We start from the raw sequence: 20,884 nt of genomic DNA on the forward strand, positions 1-20,884 counted from the left end.
CCCCGTGTCTGCGTGGGTTTCCTCCGGGTGCTCCGGTTTCCTCCCACAGTCCAAAGATGTGCAGGTCAGGTGAATTGGCCATACTAAATTGTCTGTAGTGTTAGGTAAAAAGGGGTACATGTAGAGGTCTGGGTGGGTTGCGCTTCGGCGGGTCGGTGTGGACTTGTTGGGCCGAAGGGCCTGTTTCCACACTGTAAGTAATCTAATTCAAATCAAGCTTATTGAACATGATTTGCCATTTTTATTTATTAGGCTATGTTGTTTCAAGTGCTGATCAATTCTCCCATGGCCTGTGATCTTTAAAAAAATTCTCTCACCACCACCATTATCTTAACTGGCCTATAGACTGAATAATTCCTTTTTTTTTTAACAGCAATGTAACATTTGCAACTCTTATGTCCACTGTTATATCTGGAGATTTTGGCCAAAGCTTCAATACTTCCCCCACAACTTCCTTCAGCAACAAGTGTTCCATCTGGACTGGATGGCTTTTCTACTTTTGAGAGTGATACCAGCCTTTTGGATAACACCTCAATATCTACTGCTTTCTTACCCCAATTTATCCAACCCCGCTTCCTTTACTGTGACATTAACAGCATCATCTACTTTTGTATTGTAGTACCTTAGCCATATCCTCTGCCTCATCTAAAAGATTTTCTTTTCCGTCCCTAATCAATTCAGTCATTCCTTTCACAATTATAACTCTTTGTTTATTAAAAAAAAATTAGTGTTCCCATATGATACCCACTAATCTTTTGTTATACATTCTCTTTGTCCCTTTTATTTTCTTTCTGAGCTATCTTATGCGCTTTTTGCATTCTGCTTTACATGAGCCTGCTATTTATCATAAGCCATGTTTTCTATTTAATTTCAATAACAATTACTTCAGTTCTGCAAATAACTTGCTTTGAATGTTCTTTCTTTCATTCTTATAAGAATGTGTCTTATTATAATTTGTGTTTTTACCCATGTGTTTTGCCCCCACAAAATTTACTTTTGCTCATTTGCCATTTTAACCAGGAATACTTGTTTCCCAACCACCCAAGCCAGACATTTTTTTCTAATTGTACAAAATTAGCCCTCTTGATTTCAGTTTTCATCCTTTTACAAACGTGTTCTATATTGAATGAGATTGTCTGTGTAACTTCATACAGCAATATTATTGGCTAGTCACAGCAGCCAATACAATAACTTTGTAAGATAGTTTTGAAAGTGATACATGTGACAACAATGAATCAATCAATCAATCAATCAAAAAATTACAGGATTAGTTTTTTAAATAAAGATATGTAAGTCTTGCACTTTTTTTTTCAGAATATACCATTGAAGAACAGGTGAAGCGAGTAAAAAGTATTGAAGCTATTGAAAGTGATTTCTTTATCCAACAAACCTTTAGATCTGGCAGAGATGTAAAAAAGGTGAGTATTAACTTTTATGTAAGTTTATCCTCAGTATTTAGTCAAATATTTTAAAGAGGCACTTACAATTGCAGTTCATTTTTTTTTGCTGAGTACAATTGTAAGGTTTGTTATTTAAAATGAAAATAAACACATTCCAGTGGAAAACCAATCAAGCAGAGAACCAGTAGAAAAATGTTCCATTTTTAATTTTAGGTTAACATCACTCTCTTTGGAGAGTGCTAGTGAATGGAACAATTTCTATTTGAAGCAGCCAATGTCAACATCAAGCACACTAGCTTCAGTTACAGCCAGATAAAGAGTTAAGAAACAGAGGAGGAACAGATGACGTGGTCTCATGATCTTTCTCTACCAGTTAGTAAGATCAATTTGATTACCTCAGAGTCAAAAAGTCTACGATCTTGATCTTGAAAACACACGATCGCTAAACATCCATTGTCTTTTTGTGGTAGAGAATTCTCTGAATGAATCTTAAATAGATTATATTTGGTCCTTGTATTTGTTAACATAGATTGTAAATGCCTGAGGCCTCCTGTTTTCCTAGGATTCAGCTTGGCCAACCATGTGAGCGGCACGGTGGCTCAGTGGTTAGCACTGCTGCCTCACAGCGCCAGGGACCCGGGTTCAATTCCCACCTCGGGCGACTGTGTGGTGTTTGCGCATTCTCCCCGTATCTGCATGGGTTTCCTCCAGGTGCTCTGGCTTCCTCCCACAATCAAAAGATGTGCAGTTCACGTCACGCTAAATTGCCATAATGTTAGGCGCATTAGTCAGGGTAAATATAGGGTAAGGGAATGTGTCTGGGTGGGTTAATCTTTGGAGGGTTGGTGTGGACTGGTTGGGCCAAATGGCCTGTTTCCATATTGAAGGGAAGCTATTCTAATCTCTGAAATTTCTTTGCTACAAGTATACCTTTCCTTAGTTAAGGATCAAAAATACACCCAATAATCCAAGTGTTTTCTCATCAAGTTTTTTCACCGCAAGATATGCTCCTGTGTTCAAAATCCCTTGCAATGAAGGCCAACATTGAATCCCCTTCCTAACAGTTTGCTGCACCTACATGCTTATTTTCTGTGACTGACGTACAAGATGTCAGGTTGATGATACAAGAGAACTAGGCTGAATATGGAAAATTAAGAGGAAAAAAGAAATAGAGAAAGAGAAAAAGAGAAACAAATAGAGGACGTGGGAAGAGTTTGGCAGCTAACATAAAAATAACATTTATGGTGATACAAGGCTAATTAAAGATCAAAAAATGAATTTATGCTTGGAGGCATGGGACATGGTTGAAGTACAAAATGAGTATTGTGTTTTATTCTCTTGTGGAATGTGGGCATCGCTGGCTAGCTAGCAGTTATTGTTTGTCCCGTGTTCCCTTTAAGAAGGTTCCCTTTAAGAGCTGCTGCCTTGAACTGCTGCATTCCATATGCTGTCAGTACACCCACAATGCCATTAGGGTTGGAATTCAGGATTTTAACTTCACAGTTACTTCATGAATGAAGAAGATTCTGTTGAAGTTATTGTAAAAGAGGTAGTAGCTAAGGCACTGGATGAACTAAATATGAATGGAGGAGAGATATGAGAAAGTTTGATAAGATTAAAGTTTATGAGATACCAGGACAAATCAAATGTATCTCAAAATACAAGGGGTTCTGATGAAGGGTGACTGGACTTGAAATGTTAATTCTGTGTTTCTGTCGACAGATGTTGCCAGGCCTGCTGAATTTATCCAGCACTTCCTTTTCTGTTCAAATAAAGATGAAAATTAGAGGGTGGCAGGCAAAATTACAACAGAACAATGGCCTCTTTTTAAAAAATAGATAATTTGGATATGGCTGAGGTACTTTTGCCAGAAGGGACAAATAAATCAACAGCAGTCTGGGCAGTACAAGTGTTTTATGATTTGAAAGAAGACAGTAGTTCTGGGACATTTCTAAATTTAGAAATTTGGCATGCAAAATTATAGCTGGTTTGGTGTGATCATGTATTACTATTATAAAGTCAAATTTAAATATACTGTACAAATTATTATTCATACTAATGTTCTACATAATGTAGAAAACTTTACATTTTGCTGGTGATTCTTCTAAATTCTTCTGCTAGTGTCTTATTAAATCAAATACCAGTAGAGACGAGCAAAAATGAAAGGGTGTTTTATTTTTATTCTCATAGAATGTGGCATTACTGGCTTTGCCAGCATTTATTGCACATCTGTAACAATGTGCTAGAATTTAATTTAGGACAATGTAATATGCTTCATTTACAGAATGTTTTGGGAAAAACATGGTAAATTGCACAAATCAATTGCACAAATATGGAATATTGTGCCATAAATTGTTCTGCATTGTTTATTTGTCAAGCAGAAACTGCTTTTCCACACCAAACTTTATGCATATTGCTAATGAATAGGAGTTGATATATTTAAAAATTATTAATTTGCACCATAAATTTGGATAATTATTGTTTGTTTTTATTTTTCCATTGCTAAGGCACAAGAACCTCCTGAAACCAAGCATGAATCCAATGTGCTGAGCAACAGAACAACTGATTTTAATATTGAAATCAAGCAAGAGCTTGATTACATTCCTTCTACAATCAAGTATCAAGATGATGACTCATTGGCTCATCCAAGTGTAAGCATTTTCTGACTAAAACATAAATTTGCAATGGCTACTTAATTTATGATTTGGTAATAACAAGCAACGAAATACAACAAACTGAACCAATTGTAACTTAGTATTCATAGCTATCACCAGGTGTGTTATTTGTTTTGCTGCAGGGAATTAGAGTCACACAGCACAGAAAAGGCCCATTGATTTTGGCATTACAATAATTACCACAAAAGGTGCACTAATCCCAATTCCTTGCACTTGTCCCATGTCCTTGAATGTTATGACACTTGAAGTGCTCATCCAAATATTTTTTAAAGCTTGGCCTTCACTACCTTCCCAGGCAGGCCATTCTAGATTTCCACCACACCCTGCCCCTTACCATAAAACCATGCCCATCTGTGATTCAACCCTCACCCAAGGGAAACAGCTACTCTCTATTCAGCCTACCTATACCCTGCATAATCTTATATACCTCAATCATGTTCCCCCTCAATCTTCTCTGCTGTAAAAAAAGCAAACCAAGCCTATCTAGTCTCTCCTTATAGCTCAATTTCGCTATTCCAGGCAACATCCTGGTGAACTTCTTCGTACCCTCTCACATTACATCCTTCCTGTAGTGGGGTGACCAGAAGTGCACATAGTACTCCAGCTGTACCCGAACCAACTTCAACATCACCTCCTGCCTCTTAAACTCTTTGCCACAACCGATGAAAGCAAGTATCCCATATGCCTCCTTAACTATTCTATTCACATGCTTTGCCAACTTTAGGAATCTGTGAATAATTACCCCAAGATTCCTTTGTTCCTGTAAGCTACCCATTGTCCTGCCATCATCTCACACTTATCAGTGTTAAAAACCATCTGCCACTTCTCTGCCCATTTGAAAAGCCCTCTATATTTTCCTGCAACCTACAACCATCTTCTTCACTATTAACTACCCCACCATTCTTGGTGTGGTCTGTGAACTTTCTTAACATTATCCCCCACATTTTAATCTATATCTTTTATGTGTATAGCAAACAATAAGGGTCCCAGTGCTGATACTTGTGGTACACCGCTGGACATTGGCTTCAATCACACAAATAGTCTTCTAGCACTATCCTTTTTGTCCTATTGCTAAGTCAGTTTCTAATCCATCTTGCCACGTTTCCCTGAATTCCACATGTCTTAACCTTCTCAATCAGTTTCCCATGTGGAATCTTGTCAAAACATTTGCTAAAATCCATATAAACAACAACTTCCCTCATCCACACACCAGATCACGTTTTTGAGCAATTCTGATAAATTTGTTAGGCATGACCTTCCTCTGATAAAGCCATGCTGACTATCCCTACTTAACTCATGTCTTTCCAAGTGGATATAATTCTCTCCTTCAGAACTTTCTCCAATAGTTTCACTATCATTGACATGAGGCTCACTGGTCTGTAATTTCCCTGGTTCATCTCTATCATCCTTTTTGAAAAGTGGAACCATATTTGCCATTCTCCAGTCCTTTGTCTCTTCGTGTTTTAAGACTTTTACTCTAACAAACTAAAATTAACATTAGTTAAAAGGAAACTAATACACCAAACTAAAACTAAACTACTTCACATTAAACTACCTCATATGACAAAATGCTTTCACATGTTTTTACTTCATGCATGCTCCCAGCATGCATAAATTCCAAACTCCTTCCAGATTATAAGCAGATTGTATTTTCCATATCAAACTCCATTGAAAGAAATTTCACTGTTTTTTAAACATGCCCAAACTAACGTTTTGTTTGGTAAATCTCTAGAATTCTCATCTCTTCAAATAAAAGATGAGTTCTTACTTGCATCTTTCTAAGTAGCTGAAATAAAATAAAGTTTTTTCTGTAGCTTTTGCCAGAGTGGCTGCTACTTGTTCCCCACAGCAGTAACTCCTTTGTGTTGTGTGTCTCAGTGTCCGAAGACAACTTGTCCCTCTACTATAGAGTCATAGAGACTTACAGCATAGAAACAAACCCTTTAGTACAACTTGTCTTTGTTGACCAGATATCCTAAGATAATCTAGTCCCATTTGTCAGCATTTGTGTCTGTTAGAGACCCAGTGATGAACAGACTGACTACATTCTGTCTCTGTTACAGACCCAGGGGAGAACTGACAGAACCCATTGTGTGGCTGTCAGTTGCCACAGGGAGAACAGACTGACACCACTGTGTCTCTGTAACTGACACTGATAACAGAAACGTAGGAGTCAATCTGCTCTCCCTTGAGTCAGTGACATATTGTGAAAGTGTATAAACTGTCACTCGATTTTCCTTTAAGTTTCAGTTATGAATCACATGGTCTTATCTACAGGCAGAATACGAAAATTCATAGGATCCCTACAGTGTGGAAGTAGGCAATTTGGCCCATCTAGTCAACACTGCCCCTCCAAAGAGCATCCCACCTTGTCCCTGTAACCCTGCATTTCCCAAGGCTAGTCCACCTAACCTGCACAACCCTGGACACCATGGGGCAATTTAGCATGACCAATCCATGAAACTGCACATCTTTGGATTGTGGGAGGAAACCAAATCACCCGGAGGAAACCCACATGGACATGAGGAGAATGTGTAAGATCCACACAGGCGGTCGCCCGAGCTTGGAATCGAACCTGGGTCGCTGGTGCTATGAGGCAGCAGTGCGAACCATTGAGCCACCATGCAGTCACTCCCTCGAGCTTGCTCTTTCATTTAATAAGATTCTGGCTGATCTGATTGTAACCTCAAATCCGCAGACCACTGATAAGCTTTCCCTTCTTGCTTAACAAGAATGTTCCCTAAAAATATTCAAAGACTCTGCTTTCAATCCTGTTTCAGGAAGAGAGTTTGACTAAGACACAATTTTATGAGCAAAAGATTTACCTTAATTCTGTTGGACAACCTCTTAATGTTGAACATTAACCCCTTGTTCTAGATTCATCCATAAAAGAAAGCATCCTCTCCACATCTACCCTGTCAAGGCTCCTCAGGATGTTGTATGTTTCAATCTATTCACCTCTTCCTCTTCTAAATTTGAATGGATATAAGTCTGGTCACCATCCTCCTTTTCAGGACACTTTTTTACCTTAAATTAAAAGAGATATTTTAAAACATAACTGTTTTCTAAACTCTCAAATTCAGAACATAGATATTTGAGGTTTGAATTTCCATCATGCACCAACTTCTAATTCATAAATTATTATATTCATGTAAATTTTTATTTATAATATCACAATACCTTAATTAAGTAGTTATCAACAACTTAGTCAAAATAAGCAAGTAGGAGTATTTTACCAATACACTAAAACCACCCAGTCTAATTTCAGTCACTGGATATATACTCTGTTGTTTTCATTGGGTTATGTGTCCAAATTGTACATCAGTTGATAGCTTCACTTTAGGCATTCTTAATTGGCAAAAACAAACTTGAAATTGGATCAAAATCCCTTTATGCTTTTTCCGCTACATTTTTGAAGTGCTTTTTAAAATAACCTAGAAATGATGGGCATCAAAACTGAGTTCTGAAGGTATGTAGAGAAGTAATGGTACTAACTTTTGACTTCAGTAAAGCAAAGATTGGTATTGGCAGATGGGCCATTGGTTACATAAACCATTTAAATATCTTTTCCCTAACTTTCTTTTCCTGCTTTCTGGCAAATCATCTTGGATAGTGCTTGTCTGAATTTAGACTCACGTTTGTGATGAGCAGTTAATATTTTGCTTGAAAAAGTGCAATAGTATATCATATTGCAAAGACAGCATTAATGAAAATTAATCAATGTCAAGCAGACAGTTGGTTCAGTTGGCTCAGTGCAGTGCAGAATATGGCTGATAGCACAATCCCCATATTGTCTGAAGTTGTTTTTTGAGACCTATGCCCTCAAATTGGTTAGTAACTTTGAGCTGACTGTAGACATAGGAAAAACCCTGAAACAGTCATCCACTGCAACTGCTAACCTACCTAGAAATATTGGATCATTTTCTAGGATCATACAAAAGCAGCCAAGACAGTCGGGACAGTAACATGCACAGAAGTCAAATTGTTTTTGTGGGTTTATGTATAACAAGGAAATCTTTGAAATCATTTACATCTTGGACATGCTCAACAAGAGGTCTAACTTGCTAAATCGAACCTGTCATTCAAAATTTTAATAAGTATTGATAATGGTTCCTACCTAACTTGCCATTAAGCTAGGCAGTTAATAGGGTCCAAGTTTATAAACCTTCTGAGTAGATCATGCAAGAACACGAAAAATGGGAGCAAGGTTTAACTTACACTTGCTGTTCTCTTGATGATGAATAATAGGAGAAGTTTGAAATCATATGTCTGTGTCGAGACGCGCATCCTTCTACAGTAATAATGTTACCCTGATCTCATCAACACTTTGACGCCAACAATGTTTTTCTCATTTCATCAGCATTCATATTATTTTATTGTAAATGCGAATGAAGGTGGACAATATGAAAAGTTGACTGCAGGTATGTGCAGCCAGGAAGATTATCTGAGGCATTCATTGTGCCCCATTATGGACAGTGAGCACAAAGTGGGTATAAAAGCAGAAAGTGATGGAGAAACTCAGCAGATCCATCAGCATTTGTGGAGAAGAAACATTGTGTTAACGTTTTGAGATCAATAACTCTTCTACAGAAATTTTGCTTTTACTTGAGCACGAAGGGGATTCAGAAACTTGCACAAGGTGTGCACTAAGTTAATCAGGCTCCAGTTTCTTCCAAATAAGATGATTGCCCCAAACACATAATTAAAATGCTTTAATAGCTCTACTTTTGCTCAGTGACTATTTAAAATAGTTCACCTATTGAACTATTAAAAACAAAGTTGTTCTTTAGACTTTGCCCATTGCTTCCCATACTCCTTTCTCCTCCATCCACCTGATGCTGCTTACCCCAAGCTGTGAAGGATTCTGGGAGACCACATTAGTCTATTGCTAACTACTGATGTCTGACAATGCAACCTTGACACGCCTGACACATCGTGAAGCTTGTATCCATAAAGCTTATGTGACTGGAGAACTCCATATTATAGAGGATAGTTATAGAGGATAGGTTAGTCATTTTGACTTTTTGTGAATAGCAATTAGTTTTAGTGTCAAATCCACTGGATATAACAAAAATAATAAATGTTTTATAATGACACTGTTTCAAAGCTTTAAAAATAACAAGAACCATTTTCACATATTCTAGTTATAATGGCTATTCCTAACATACGTTTGCTACATTGTGAACTTAGAAAATGAACATTTTGTTAATTTCATAATTAATCATAAGGAAAATCATATTCTTGTTCTTCAAGAAATTAAGCTTTCTGACATGTTGATTTATATATAACTTCTCTTTCTTAAGACACCATTGTCATGCCTCAACTTGGGAAGGAGGGCAGTTAAATCATTTTTGTTTCCATCCAAGAGTTGGAATTCAGATTCCCATTCCACACTTAGGAGATTGTTCACACTATCAGCCAACCACAAAACTTTTATGACAGATCAGTTGTATTACTTTGCATTTTCTTGCAATTGCACTTTAAAAAATAAAAATCAGTAATCAGAAGCAACTAAAAATGGATAAAGAAAGTTGACTTAAGCAATGACAATACATTGTTAGAATTCATCCCTGCACTTGATTCTGTTCTTGCTACAGTTGTTCCTGGATAAGAAAGAAGCTGAAGAAAAGTGGTTCAAGAGGTTAATCACGCTGCGGCAGGAGAAATTGATGGGAAGCCCAGTGCCTGGATTTTGAATTTATTTTTCTTAAATGATTAATCCATCAGCCAAAACGTTCATTGTGAAATTAGTGTATTTCATTGTTTTATGAATTTCCATTAAGTGTATTCATAAGTTGAGGCTCTCTGATTTAATAAACTACCTAATTTGTATTAGCAATAACTGTCTTGAATGAAATAATTTGCATATGCACAGCATTTTCAAATTTGTCACATTACATTGTGTCTTATTGATAAAGTGAGTAACTTGCTCATAACAATTCAGAAACTTAAATTCTTGCTTAGAATCCCTCCAGTGTGGAAGCAGGCTATTTGGTCCATCAAGTTCACAACTGCCATCCCAAGAGCATCCCATCCACCCCCAGCCCTGTAACCCTGCATTTCCCATGGCTAATCCAGCTAGCCTGCACGTCCCTGGACATTACAGAGCAATTTAGCAAGGCCATTTCAACCAAGCTGCACATCTTTGGACTGTGGGACGAAACCAGAGCAACCAGAGGGGACCCACATAGACACGGAAAAAATGTGCAATCTCTGCACAGACTATCGCCTGAGGGTGGGATTGTAACCGGGTCCCTAGTACTGTGAGGCAACAGTGCTTACCACTGAGCCACTTTGCTGCCCCAAAAAACTGCTACTGCTTGTCTGAATACTAACATTGCTTTCCTAAATAATTCAGGCCAGTATTCATTATGCAGAGGGCATCGAGAGTCAACTACATTGTTGTGGGTCTGGAATCACGTGTAGACCAGACCAGGTGACAACAGTTTCCTTCCCTATAGGGCATTATTGAACCAGATGGATTTTTCCTAACAATGGTTTCATGGCTATTTTAATTTAGTTATGACTTTTAATTCCAGGTTTTTATTAAATGCAAATCCCACCATCCTCCATGGCAGCATTTGAACCCAACTCCACAGATTGTTGGGTTGTTGGATCAGTAGTCCAGCAATGATGCCACTGGGTCACCACCCCCCTTTCTAGGACTTTATAATCACAGAGATTTACAGCACAGAGAAAAGCCAGCCTCTGCTGGTCAAAAACAACCACCTAGTTAAGCTAATCCTATTTCCATCCCTTGACCATAGTCTTTTATGTGTTGGCATCACAAGGGCACATCTAAATACTTCTTAAATATTATCAGGGTTTCCACCTCTACCAACCCTTACAAGCAGTAAGTTCCAGATTTCCATCAGCCTCTGGATGAAAAAATATTTCCTCTCACTCAGTTGTATTTAACCAGTGCAAAAGAGAAGAAAGAAACTGGATGGACTACTCAACATTGTCCAAGGTACCAAAACCAACCAACGCAAACTCAGCCCTATCAACCCTGCCAGGTCCTCAAGGTTTATACCAAAATTGGGAGATAGACTAGTCAAGCGGCAACATAATGTGGTCATTTCACAAAGTCATACTCTATAGTCTGTGTCCCAGACACCATTTTCACCATCACTGGTTATGGCCTATTCCTCTGGTAGAACAGAACCATTAGAAGTGGTGAAGCAGTCGTATGCAGTCTGGAAGGAATTGCCTTGGGAGACCTCCTCCTCCTCAACTCTGGGCCCCATGAGGTTTAATGGCATGAGGTCAAACATAGAGTCGTCGAGATGTACAGCATGGAAACAGACCCTTCGGTCCAACCTGTCCATGCCGACCACATATCCCAACCCAATCTAGTCCCACCTGCCAGCAACCAGCCCATATCCCTCCAACCCTTCCTATTCATATACCCATCCAAATGCCTCTTAAATGTTGCAATTATACCAGCCTCCACCACATCCTCTGGCAGCTCATTCCATACACGTACCACCCTCTGCGTGAAAAAGTTATCCCTTAGGTCTCTTTGATATCTTTCCCCTCTCACCCTAAACCTATGCCCTCTAGTTCCGGACTCCCCGACCCCAGGGAAAAGACTTTGCCTATTTATCCTATCCATGCCCCTCATAATTTTGTAAACCTCTATAAGGACACCCCTCAGCTTCCGACACTCCAGGGAAAACAGCCCCAGCCTGTTCAACCTTTCCCTATATCTCAAATCCTCCAACCCTGGCAACATCTTTGTAAATCATTTCTGAACCCTTTCAAGTTTAACAACATCTTTCCAATAGGAAGGAGACCAGAATTGCACGCAATATTCCAACAGTGGCCTAGCCAATATCCTGTACAGCCGCAACATGACCTCCCAACTTCTGTACTCAATACTCTGACCAATAAACATGGGCAAGGAAGCCTGCTGTTGATTACCACTTACAGCCCCACCACTCCCTCAACCGATGTATCAGCTCTCCTCCATGTTGTACACCATTCAGAGGACAAATGAGGATCTGAATCTTTTTTTAATGGCCATGTCAGTTTCAATGAGTCTTGTGGAGCATTTCACTCTGCAAGGTCTATCAAGATCTCTCACCACATCTTAACAAACCCATCTCATTAACTACTATTTACCAGATATCTGCTGAAAGACCAGCATCCCGCCCAAGCCATCTTTAAAATGCTGCTGAGCACTCTGATGGACTCACAGGCATTCCAAGGCCAACCTGCTCTTTGATGGACAGTTGTTTTGAAGGTTTTGGAGAAGGGGAAGATGACGCTGCAATTCTGCGACAGGGACCTGGAAGTCGAGTGGATATGGAGTCTGAAGGAAGGCTGTCCTCTTCCTGGAGGACTGACAGAGCAAGCCATAACACCAGAACCTGGGAGTCTGGTCTGAGGTCACCATCCACAGTCCACAAGAACCAAAAGAAAGTTAATAATCTTAACAGCTCTGCCAGGCTGAGTACCTCGCCTTCTTTTTGCTATCTCTCAATTTCTGTTTTTTTCTCACCCACCAAAAGGAGAGAATGCCGGGTTCATGTCTCACCAACTGAGTAAATAACATTCTTCATTCCAATACAACTTTCGCATTCACCAAGTTGTCATTGTCATCTGTTGCACAACTACTTGGAACCATTGGCCACAACTCCTTCTCTGTCTTGTGCCTTGCAGGTAGGTGCCAGTGGGATAGCGATGATCCCAGAGAAACCAGCAGCTGCCACCACCTTGACCTCTGAGGAAGAGAGTTCTGAAACCTTAGAGGAAACATTAGCAATGCCACTTGCATCATCCATCAGCCCAGATACTAGCACCTCAGTGGGAATAATGAAACATAAATTATTGTTAGGGCAAGTTTATTGGCAAATAAGCTCGTAGGTAAATGTAGAAATTAATGTAGCGGAGACCTAATGGAATCAGGAAACTGGTGATTGTTATCTGTTAACCAATAATTGGATGAGAACTGGATGTACTAATATGGCAAGTAAGTGATCAGTGTGGTCTAGTTTGTGGTGTGTACATTTAACTTCTGTTAACAGAATCATTAGCCGTTTGCATGTCTAAGATTGAACATTAATTAATATTCTAACCAAAGAATAATTTGGAGAAAACTTCAAAGAGATGGCTGAAACTAATCGTAAAATATCAAGGTATAATTACGCTCCTGTTTTCTGAAAATGAGCATTATGACATATGGTCGAATATGGTAAGTGTGGTTATTATCTTGCCAAGGAAGGACCAAGGAAAAGTATCATCACGTTCAATATTATGTAGCAGCAAGAGAAGTAGCATGCAAACAAGAAATAAGAGTAGGCTACTTAGCCCTTCGAGCCTGCTCTACCATTCAATAAGATCATGGCTGATCTGATTTTAACCTCAACTCGACATTCCTGCATATCCTCGATAATCTTTCATTTCTTTGGTAATCAAGAATCTATCTTAAAAATCAGTAATGATTTTTTTAATCTTCTGCCTTTTGAGGGAGGGAATTCTAAAGCATCTCAAATCTCAGAGAAAAACTGTTTCCCCATTTCTGTTTTAAATGGGCACCCCCTTATTTTTAAACTAGCAAAGTTTATTTTCAGAATTGTTGCCTGATTTAAATACAGGTGACAGTTTGGATAAATTATTGATTTTCATGGATAAAATTTATCAGTAAGATGATTTACTAACTGGTTATGTAGCATGGACAGATTTTGTCAAATTTTGGAAAAGAAAAGATAATTCCAAAGAAAAATATATAAGATTGAGTAGGTTACACAAAACTATATAAATTCCAACTAGAAACTCCTGAAACTGTGCTATCATTTAAGTTATTAGTTTGTGCAAAAGTATCTAGTATCAACAGGCTTCTGGTTTTGACAGGAGAATTTTTTTAGAAAGACACACACTGTTGGAAGCACTAAAAAAACTCTTGGAAAGCATTACTTTCTAGTAACATTCATGGCACAAATGAGACAATTGGCCATACAGCAGAAATGGGAAGATACAATGTTAATGGTCTGGTGAAACCACCTCATACAAGTCACACGAAAGTGACGAATTTTAACTAAAAGAAGTGAGGATGGAAATTATTTTGTTCATTTAAAGAAGCAAAGAGAATTTGGGACTTACAATAAAACCCAGAAATGCCATTAGTATGATCAGTCAGCTCTGTAGTTCGAGTAATGTGCAATGAGATAGGATGAGTAAGAGGATCCTCCAGGGGTAGTTCTCAAAACCTGACAAAATTTCAAATTCAGTTTGAATGAGAGCAATTCATATCTCTAACCAGTGTCCTCAGCTTAAATAAGGGCTTTTACAGGAGTATGGAGAAAGAGTCGTCTAAAGAAGGCTGGGATAATTGAGTCAGGTCAAAGTCAGTGGATAAGCAGTGACAGATATTTAAGTAGATATATCATCATGCTCAGCAACAATTGATTCCAGTGGAGAGGGACTCTATGAGAAAGATGAGCCACCCACAGTTAACAAAGGGAGAAAGGGAGATATCCAATCAAAAGTACAAGTTCTTTTAGGAACCATCAGCAAATAACTGAAAAGCTAATAAAGAGGAAGAAATTTGAAAGTATATTGGAAAGAAATATAAAACAAACAGCAAGAGCTTATACAGGTATATAAACAGGAAGAGAATAGCAGAAGTAAGTATCCATTCCTTGGAGTATACAACTGGGAAATTAACTGATTAATTAACTGGGAAACCGCATACAATTCAAACCGGTATCTTGTAATTAGCCTCGTGGTGAAATTCATTATAATCTGCCAAAGATAACAGATAAACAAGGTGCTAATAAGAGGAAAGGTCTTGTAACAGTAACAAAGTATTTGACCAATTAATGGGACTTAATGCAGGCAAGTTGCCAAGACACAATAGCCTGCATCCAAAGGTTTTAAAAAAGAAATGGCTGCAGAGATGATGACGCATTGGTTGAAATATTCCAGAACTCTCAGGATTCTGGGAAGGTTCCAGCAGATTGAAAATTTGCTAATGTGATGCCTGATTCAAGAAGGGCGATAGTATTGGATAGTTAGTCAAGGCTCCTCTTGTTAGACTAGAAAACCCCGACCCCCTTTACACAACTAGATCATGGAAGCTCCTGAATAATCCTGAACATTTGAAAAATATGGATGGTAGCATACACAGAATGGACCCCTTCTCCCCCACCACGATATCAATCTCTTCTCGCATCAGATTTATCTTGACAGCTAGATAGACTAAATCTGGCAAGCTGTGACAGAGGCTTGTCAATTTTGGGCAAATTTATAATTTTATTTACATAGTGTCTGGTCCTCATAATGTTCCAGCCATTTTGCAGTACCCTTCGGATGACCACTCATTGCTTAGCCAGAGCCAGTTCTGGACACTTAAGCAGCAAAATCCAGGCTAATACTTTCAGGGCAATTCCAAGATAAAGATATGCTATCAGAGGTGCCATCTTTCTGATGAAATATCAAACTGCATTCTCAGATGAACAATAAAAATGTTATGAAGGACGAGGAGGAGAATTCTTTCTTTTGTCCTGGGTATTTTTTATCCCACAACCAAAACTATTAAAAGAAAACATTATCCAGTCATAATCACATTGCTGTTTGTGCAAGAATAGATTGCCTTTTTTTCTATGTTACAATGGAGGTTACACATCAAAAAATCCTTAATTGGCAAAGTATTTTGGTACATCTTGAGATTACAAAAAGCATTATGGAAATGCCACTAGGGGACTATTAACTCAGTTGGCTGGACAGCTGGTTTGCAATGCAGAGTCATGCCTACAGTAGGTTCAATTCCCACAGCGGCTAAGGTTAAGGACTTTCTTTTACAACCTCTCCCCTTACCCGAGGCGGGCTGACCCACAGATTAAATCACCGCCAGTCACCTCTCTCTAATGGGAGGGCAACCTGATGGTCTGAAAGGAGTATGGCACCTTTATACAAATGCAAATCACGTTTTGTTCTTTCCACTAAATACTGTGATGGTCTTTTGTTCTACATTTATCTCAGCAGCTTAACAATTTTCCAAAATATATTTTGTGTTTTTATTGTCTTCAAGGTTTATTCAAACATATAGCTCTAGAACCCAAAGCTGGAAAATGTGATTTTGCTGGTAAGTTCTTTCTCTGACCTAGCACTGAAAGATTGGGCCTAGTGGCCTTCTTCTGTACCATGAATATTTTCCTGAGTAATATACATTTATCTAGTAGATAAATGTACCTGATCACTGATTAATTTGTAAACTTCTTCCACCATTTTTTTTTATTAGTGATAAGTATATTTTGGTACTATAATGAATGTCATGTTCAGCAAACAAGGCTTTGGTTGCATTTCTTTTCCAATGTTGTAAAGTGTGGCACTGGAAAAGCACAGCAGATGGGGCAGCATCCACAACAACTTCTCCTTCAAATCCTCCCACTTCCTTCAGACCAAAGGGTAGCCATGGGCACCAACATGGGCTGCAGCTCTGCATGCCTTGTCATAGGACTCGTGGAACAGTCCATCTTCTGCAGATACACTGCCACCATCTCCCACCTTTTCCTCTGCTACACTGAAGACTGTATCGGCGCCACCTCATACTCCCACGAGGAGGTTGAACAGTTCACCAACTACACCAACACCTTCCATCCTGATCTTAAGTTCACCGGACCATCTTGGACCCCTTCTTGGACCTCTCTGTTTTCATCTCCAGCAATTGACTTAACACTATTTCAAACCCATCGACACCCACAGCTACCTAGACTATACTTCCTTCCACACCCCTCCCCCCGTAAAAACACAGTCCCTTAGTCCCAATTCCTCCACTTCTGCCGTTGCTGTTCGCAGGAGGAGACATTCCATTCCCACACATCCCAGATGGCCTCCCATTTCATGGACCCCAATTTCCCATCCCACGTGATCAACAATACCCTCCAATGCATCTCCTCCACTTCCTACACCTTTGCCCTTGAACCTCATCCCTCCAACGGCAACAAGGACAGAACCTCCCTGGTCCTCACTTTCCACCCCACTATTTTCTGGATACAGTGCATTATCCTCTGCCATTTCTGCCACCTACAATCAGACCTGATCACCAGAGATACATTTCCCTCCCCACCCATATCTGCATTCCACAAGGCCAATTCCTTCCCTGACTCCCTTATTAATTCCTCCCTCCCCACCAACACACCCTCCTCACCCGCTCCCGTCCCTTGCCACCACAAGAGGTGTAAAGCATGTGCCCACATCTCCCCCTCACCTCCGCCCGAGCCCCAAACGATCGTTTCACATCCGGCAGAGATTTTCCTGCACATCCAAACACCTCATCAACTGTGTCCATTGCTCTTGATGTGGTCTCCTCTACATCAAGGAGACAGGACGCCAACTTGCGGAATGTTTCAGGGAACATCTCTGGGACACATGCACCAAACAACCCCACCGCCCTGTGGCCAACCACTCCAACTCCCCCTCCAACTTTGCCAAGGACATGCAAATTCTGGGCCTCATCCACCGCCAAATCCAAGCTACCTGACGTGTGGAGGAAGACGCCTCCTCTTCCACCTTGGGACCCTTCAACCACACAGCATCAACATTCACTTCATTATCTCACAGCCTCCTTCCCCCCCCCACACACACACACATTCCTGATGATGGCTTAAGCCTGAAATGTCAACTCTCCTGTGCTCAGATGCTGCCTGACCTGCTTTTCCAGCGCCACACCTTTTGACTCTGATCTCCTGCATCTACAGTCTTCACTTTCCCCTTTTCCAATGTTGCCACTAGTATGACATAGTCCCTCCAGCAGTTGAATTCATTGACAGTATTGGGTTTAGTCACTTTGCTTCCATGGTGAGATAGCACATCAAAAGAAGATGGTGTAGCATTTACATAGATTGACACTTGTACCTGGACATTAACTCCGAATCAGGCATATGTTTCCTGCCCAACTGATTTACTTTGTTAGATCTTTGAGCTGTCACGTAGTTCACTTGATAACTTTGTCATGAGTTAAAATAATGGCACAGATGGATATACCTTGTGGAAATTGTACTTATTTTAACCATCCTGTTTAAACGTGTTTTGATACATCTCCAGAACAAGCAGGACTGCAATGTTCTGGCCCAGAAATAGGGACATTACTAATGCACCACAGGAGTATTCAAATTGGAGACTTCCAACATAACAGAATCTGGCCAGGTATCCAGTTGCTGCACTCGAAACAGTGTTCTCCAGTGTCATCACTCATTGTTTTAAAGTATTGCCACCTTTGCAATGGTGGGGATACAACTTTCCCATTTTACAATGCACAATATCAGGTTGAATTAAGGTAATGACAAGTCACGCAGGGAAATTGCATTAATTGTAAGTTTTGTCCGATCTGAAAAATATTGCATATTTTCATTTTCAAGATGAGCCGTTATGTTCGATAATAAAATCACTGCACTTTATGTCACTATATATTCAACATATTCTGAAATATTATTTTGGTTACCATTTAGTGAAATGCGTTCATATTAGAGTTTAGATCGTACAGCATTTATTCCCAGGATAGCTCGGAGACAGTGAGGACTTTGATCAGCAAATTGGGGAAAAACAATTATCACTTCCTCCGGTGAGCCAAACGCGCATGCTCACCGCTGCACAGCTGATGTCATCGCCCTCTGTTTGTGATACGGCGGCGCCCGCGCCTGTGATTGGAGGTTGCCGCGGTGACTATTATGGCAGGGGACGGACTTCCACCAATCATGCTGCGAGTCACTGTGTGAGTGTTGCCATGGTGACGTTGGCGTTGTCCGTTAAAACAAAAAGTGGTCCAGCTCAGGAAGTTTCCCCGAGAGTCAGTCAAAAGAGGCAGGGGCTTAGTTCCCTGGAGGGAGGGCGGTTGGGAGGGTTGGATGGGTGACTGTAGGCGACCTGGAGGAGGCTGAGGTGTCTGAACGTGCGAATGCGCATCGCCAGATTTAAAAGCGGCTGAGAGACAGTGCGGAGCCGGGCGGCAGGGGCAGCAGCGGTGAAGGTCCCCTTCCCTGGACCATGTTCCGTGAGATAGAGGAAGATCCGTTCTTCGCGTAAGCTTGGGTTACAATATTTACTTAGATACATGAGGGACATGTAAGCGACTAGATCAGAGCGGTGCTGGAAAAGCACAGCAGGTCAGGCAGCGTCTGAGGAGCAGGAAAATCGACGTTTATTCCTGTCTATTCCTGATGAAGGGCTTTTGTCCGAACCGCCTGACCTGCTGTGCTTTTTCAGCACCACTCTGACCTAGACTCTGGTTTCCAGCATCTGCAGTAATTGTTTTTACCTACATGCAAGCGACTCTTGGATAAACATGAAGGGTATGTAGGTTAGTTTGATCTTAAGACTCGGATAAAAGGACAGCACAACATCGAGGGCCAAAGGGCTTCTACTGTTCTATGTCCCATGTCAGCTGGAGTACCTCCTTTACACATCCTGTACGTTCCTTTCTAGATTTGATAGAGGTAGTTGTCACGACCAGGGAATAGAGCTGAGAGCTATCTGAACCATGTAGATGGAGAAAGAATTAATATATAGGAAGTCTGGAGAGCAAAAAGGATGCAGGTCTAAGGGAGTTGCAGAAAACAATAATGGACCACATGTGATGCAAAATCAGAAATTGCTGGAAAACACGTCCAGAATGACACTGTCTGTGGAGAGAAAGCAGAGTTAACATTTCGTGTCCAGTGACCTTTCTTCAGCACATGAAACTTCTTCTGATAGCACATTGGCGCCCACTGCATCAAGGCAGGTTCAATGAAGACATTCAAGAAGGAATTGAATTACTTTTTTATTCGTTTCTGTGGGAGATGGGTGTCGCTGGTTGACCTGCATTTATTGCTTATCCCTGATTACGCTCAAGAAGGTGGAGGTGAGCTGCCTTCTTCACCCGCTGCAGGCCACATGTGGGGGAGGGCAAGGGGTGTGTTACTTGGCTTGATATTCCTAGACTCTGGCCTGCTTTTGTAGCTGCTGTATGTGGTGACTCCTGTTGAGTTTCTGGTCAAGATAACTCCCCCCAAGATGTTTATAGTGGAGGATTCAGTGTTGGCAACACCATTGAATGTCATGGGCCAGTGGTTAAATTGTCTCTTATTTATGATGGTCATAGCCTGTCATTTGTGTGGTGTGAATATTACTTCTCAGTCTAAGCCTGGATATTGTCCAGATTTTGTTGCACTTGAATATGGACTACTTCAGTATCTGAGGAATCGCAAATGGTGTTGAACATTGTGCAATCATTAGCGAACATCCCCACTTTTGACGCTATGATGGTCATCAATGAAGCAGCTGAAGATGGTTGGGCCTAGGATACTACCCTGAGCGATTCCTGCAGAGATGTCCTAGAGCTGAGATGACTGACCTTCAGGAGAGGGTTTAGGGTGGCAGAGACTAGGGCTAAGTGGCATGAGGCAACAGGGTGGTGATGAAGCACAGAGATTGGGGCCAGCTGTGACTGAAATTGGAGATTGGTAATGTTGGGAGCGGAGCAGGTTTATGGATTAAGGTGGGACCATGCTGAGAGCAGAGAACAATGGCTTTTAGAAAAAACACTATTGTGACCATTTTCAAGTCTGCATCAAACAAGTAGGGGTCTTATTCAAGCTTAAGAAAGGGAAAAGATCATCCTAGTTGCACAAAGAACTTCAAGATGGAGTTCTATTGAATTAAGTTTATTGTCATGTGTACCGTGGCACAGTGAAAAGCTTTGCCTTGCGAGCAATACAGGCAGACTGCAGAGTTAAGTAGCATAGATAGTAAATAATAGGTAAACAGCAAAAACAAAAACACAAGTGTTAAGAGTTTGTGAGTCCATTCAGTATTCTGTCAACAGCA

At 40.3% G+C, this 20,884-nt stretch overlaps 2 protein-coding genes across 2 annotated transcripts in view; both read left to right on the top strand.

Annotated features, from left to right (window-relative positions):
* Positions 1 to 9,914, top strand: part of LOC122556362 (serine/Arginine-related protein 53-like) — a 434,162-nt gene extending 424,248 nt beyond the window's left edge. Inside the window, exons 6-8 of the mRNA XM_043702996.1 lie at positions 1,315 to 1,418; positions 3,908 to 4,051; positions 9,673 to 9,914. Coding sequence (XP_043558931.1) covers positions 1,315 to 1,418; positions 3,908 to 4,051; positions 9,673 to 9,771 — 347 coding nt within the window. The 3' untranslated portion in view covers positions 9,772 to 9,914. The remainder of the gene's footprint in view (positions 1 to 1,314; positions 1,419 to 3,907; positions 4,052 to 9,672) is intronic.
* Positions 9,915 to 18,807: 8,893 nt separating this feature from the next.
* Positions 18,808 to 20,884, top strand: part of mlf1 (myeloid leukemia factor 1) — a 44,067-nt gene continuing 41,990 nt past the window's right edge. The window contains exon 1 of the mRNA XM_043702119.1: positions 18,808 to 19,098. Coding sequence (XP_043558054.1) covers positions 19,064 to 19,098 — 35 coding nt within the window. The 5' untranslated portion in view covers positions 18,808 to 19,063. The remainder of the gene's footprint in view (positions 19,099 to 20,884) is intronic.

This window comes from Chiloscyllium plagiosum, chromosome 13 (assembly GCF_004010195.1).
Source record: "Chiloscyllium plagiosum isolate BGI_BamShark_2017 chromosome 13, ASM401019v2, whole genome shotgun sequence".
Taxonomy (NCBI): domain Eukaryota; kingdom Metazoa; phylum Chordata; class Chondrichthyes; order Orectolobiformes; family Hemiscylliidae; genus Chiloscyllium; species Chiloscyllium plagiosum.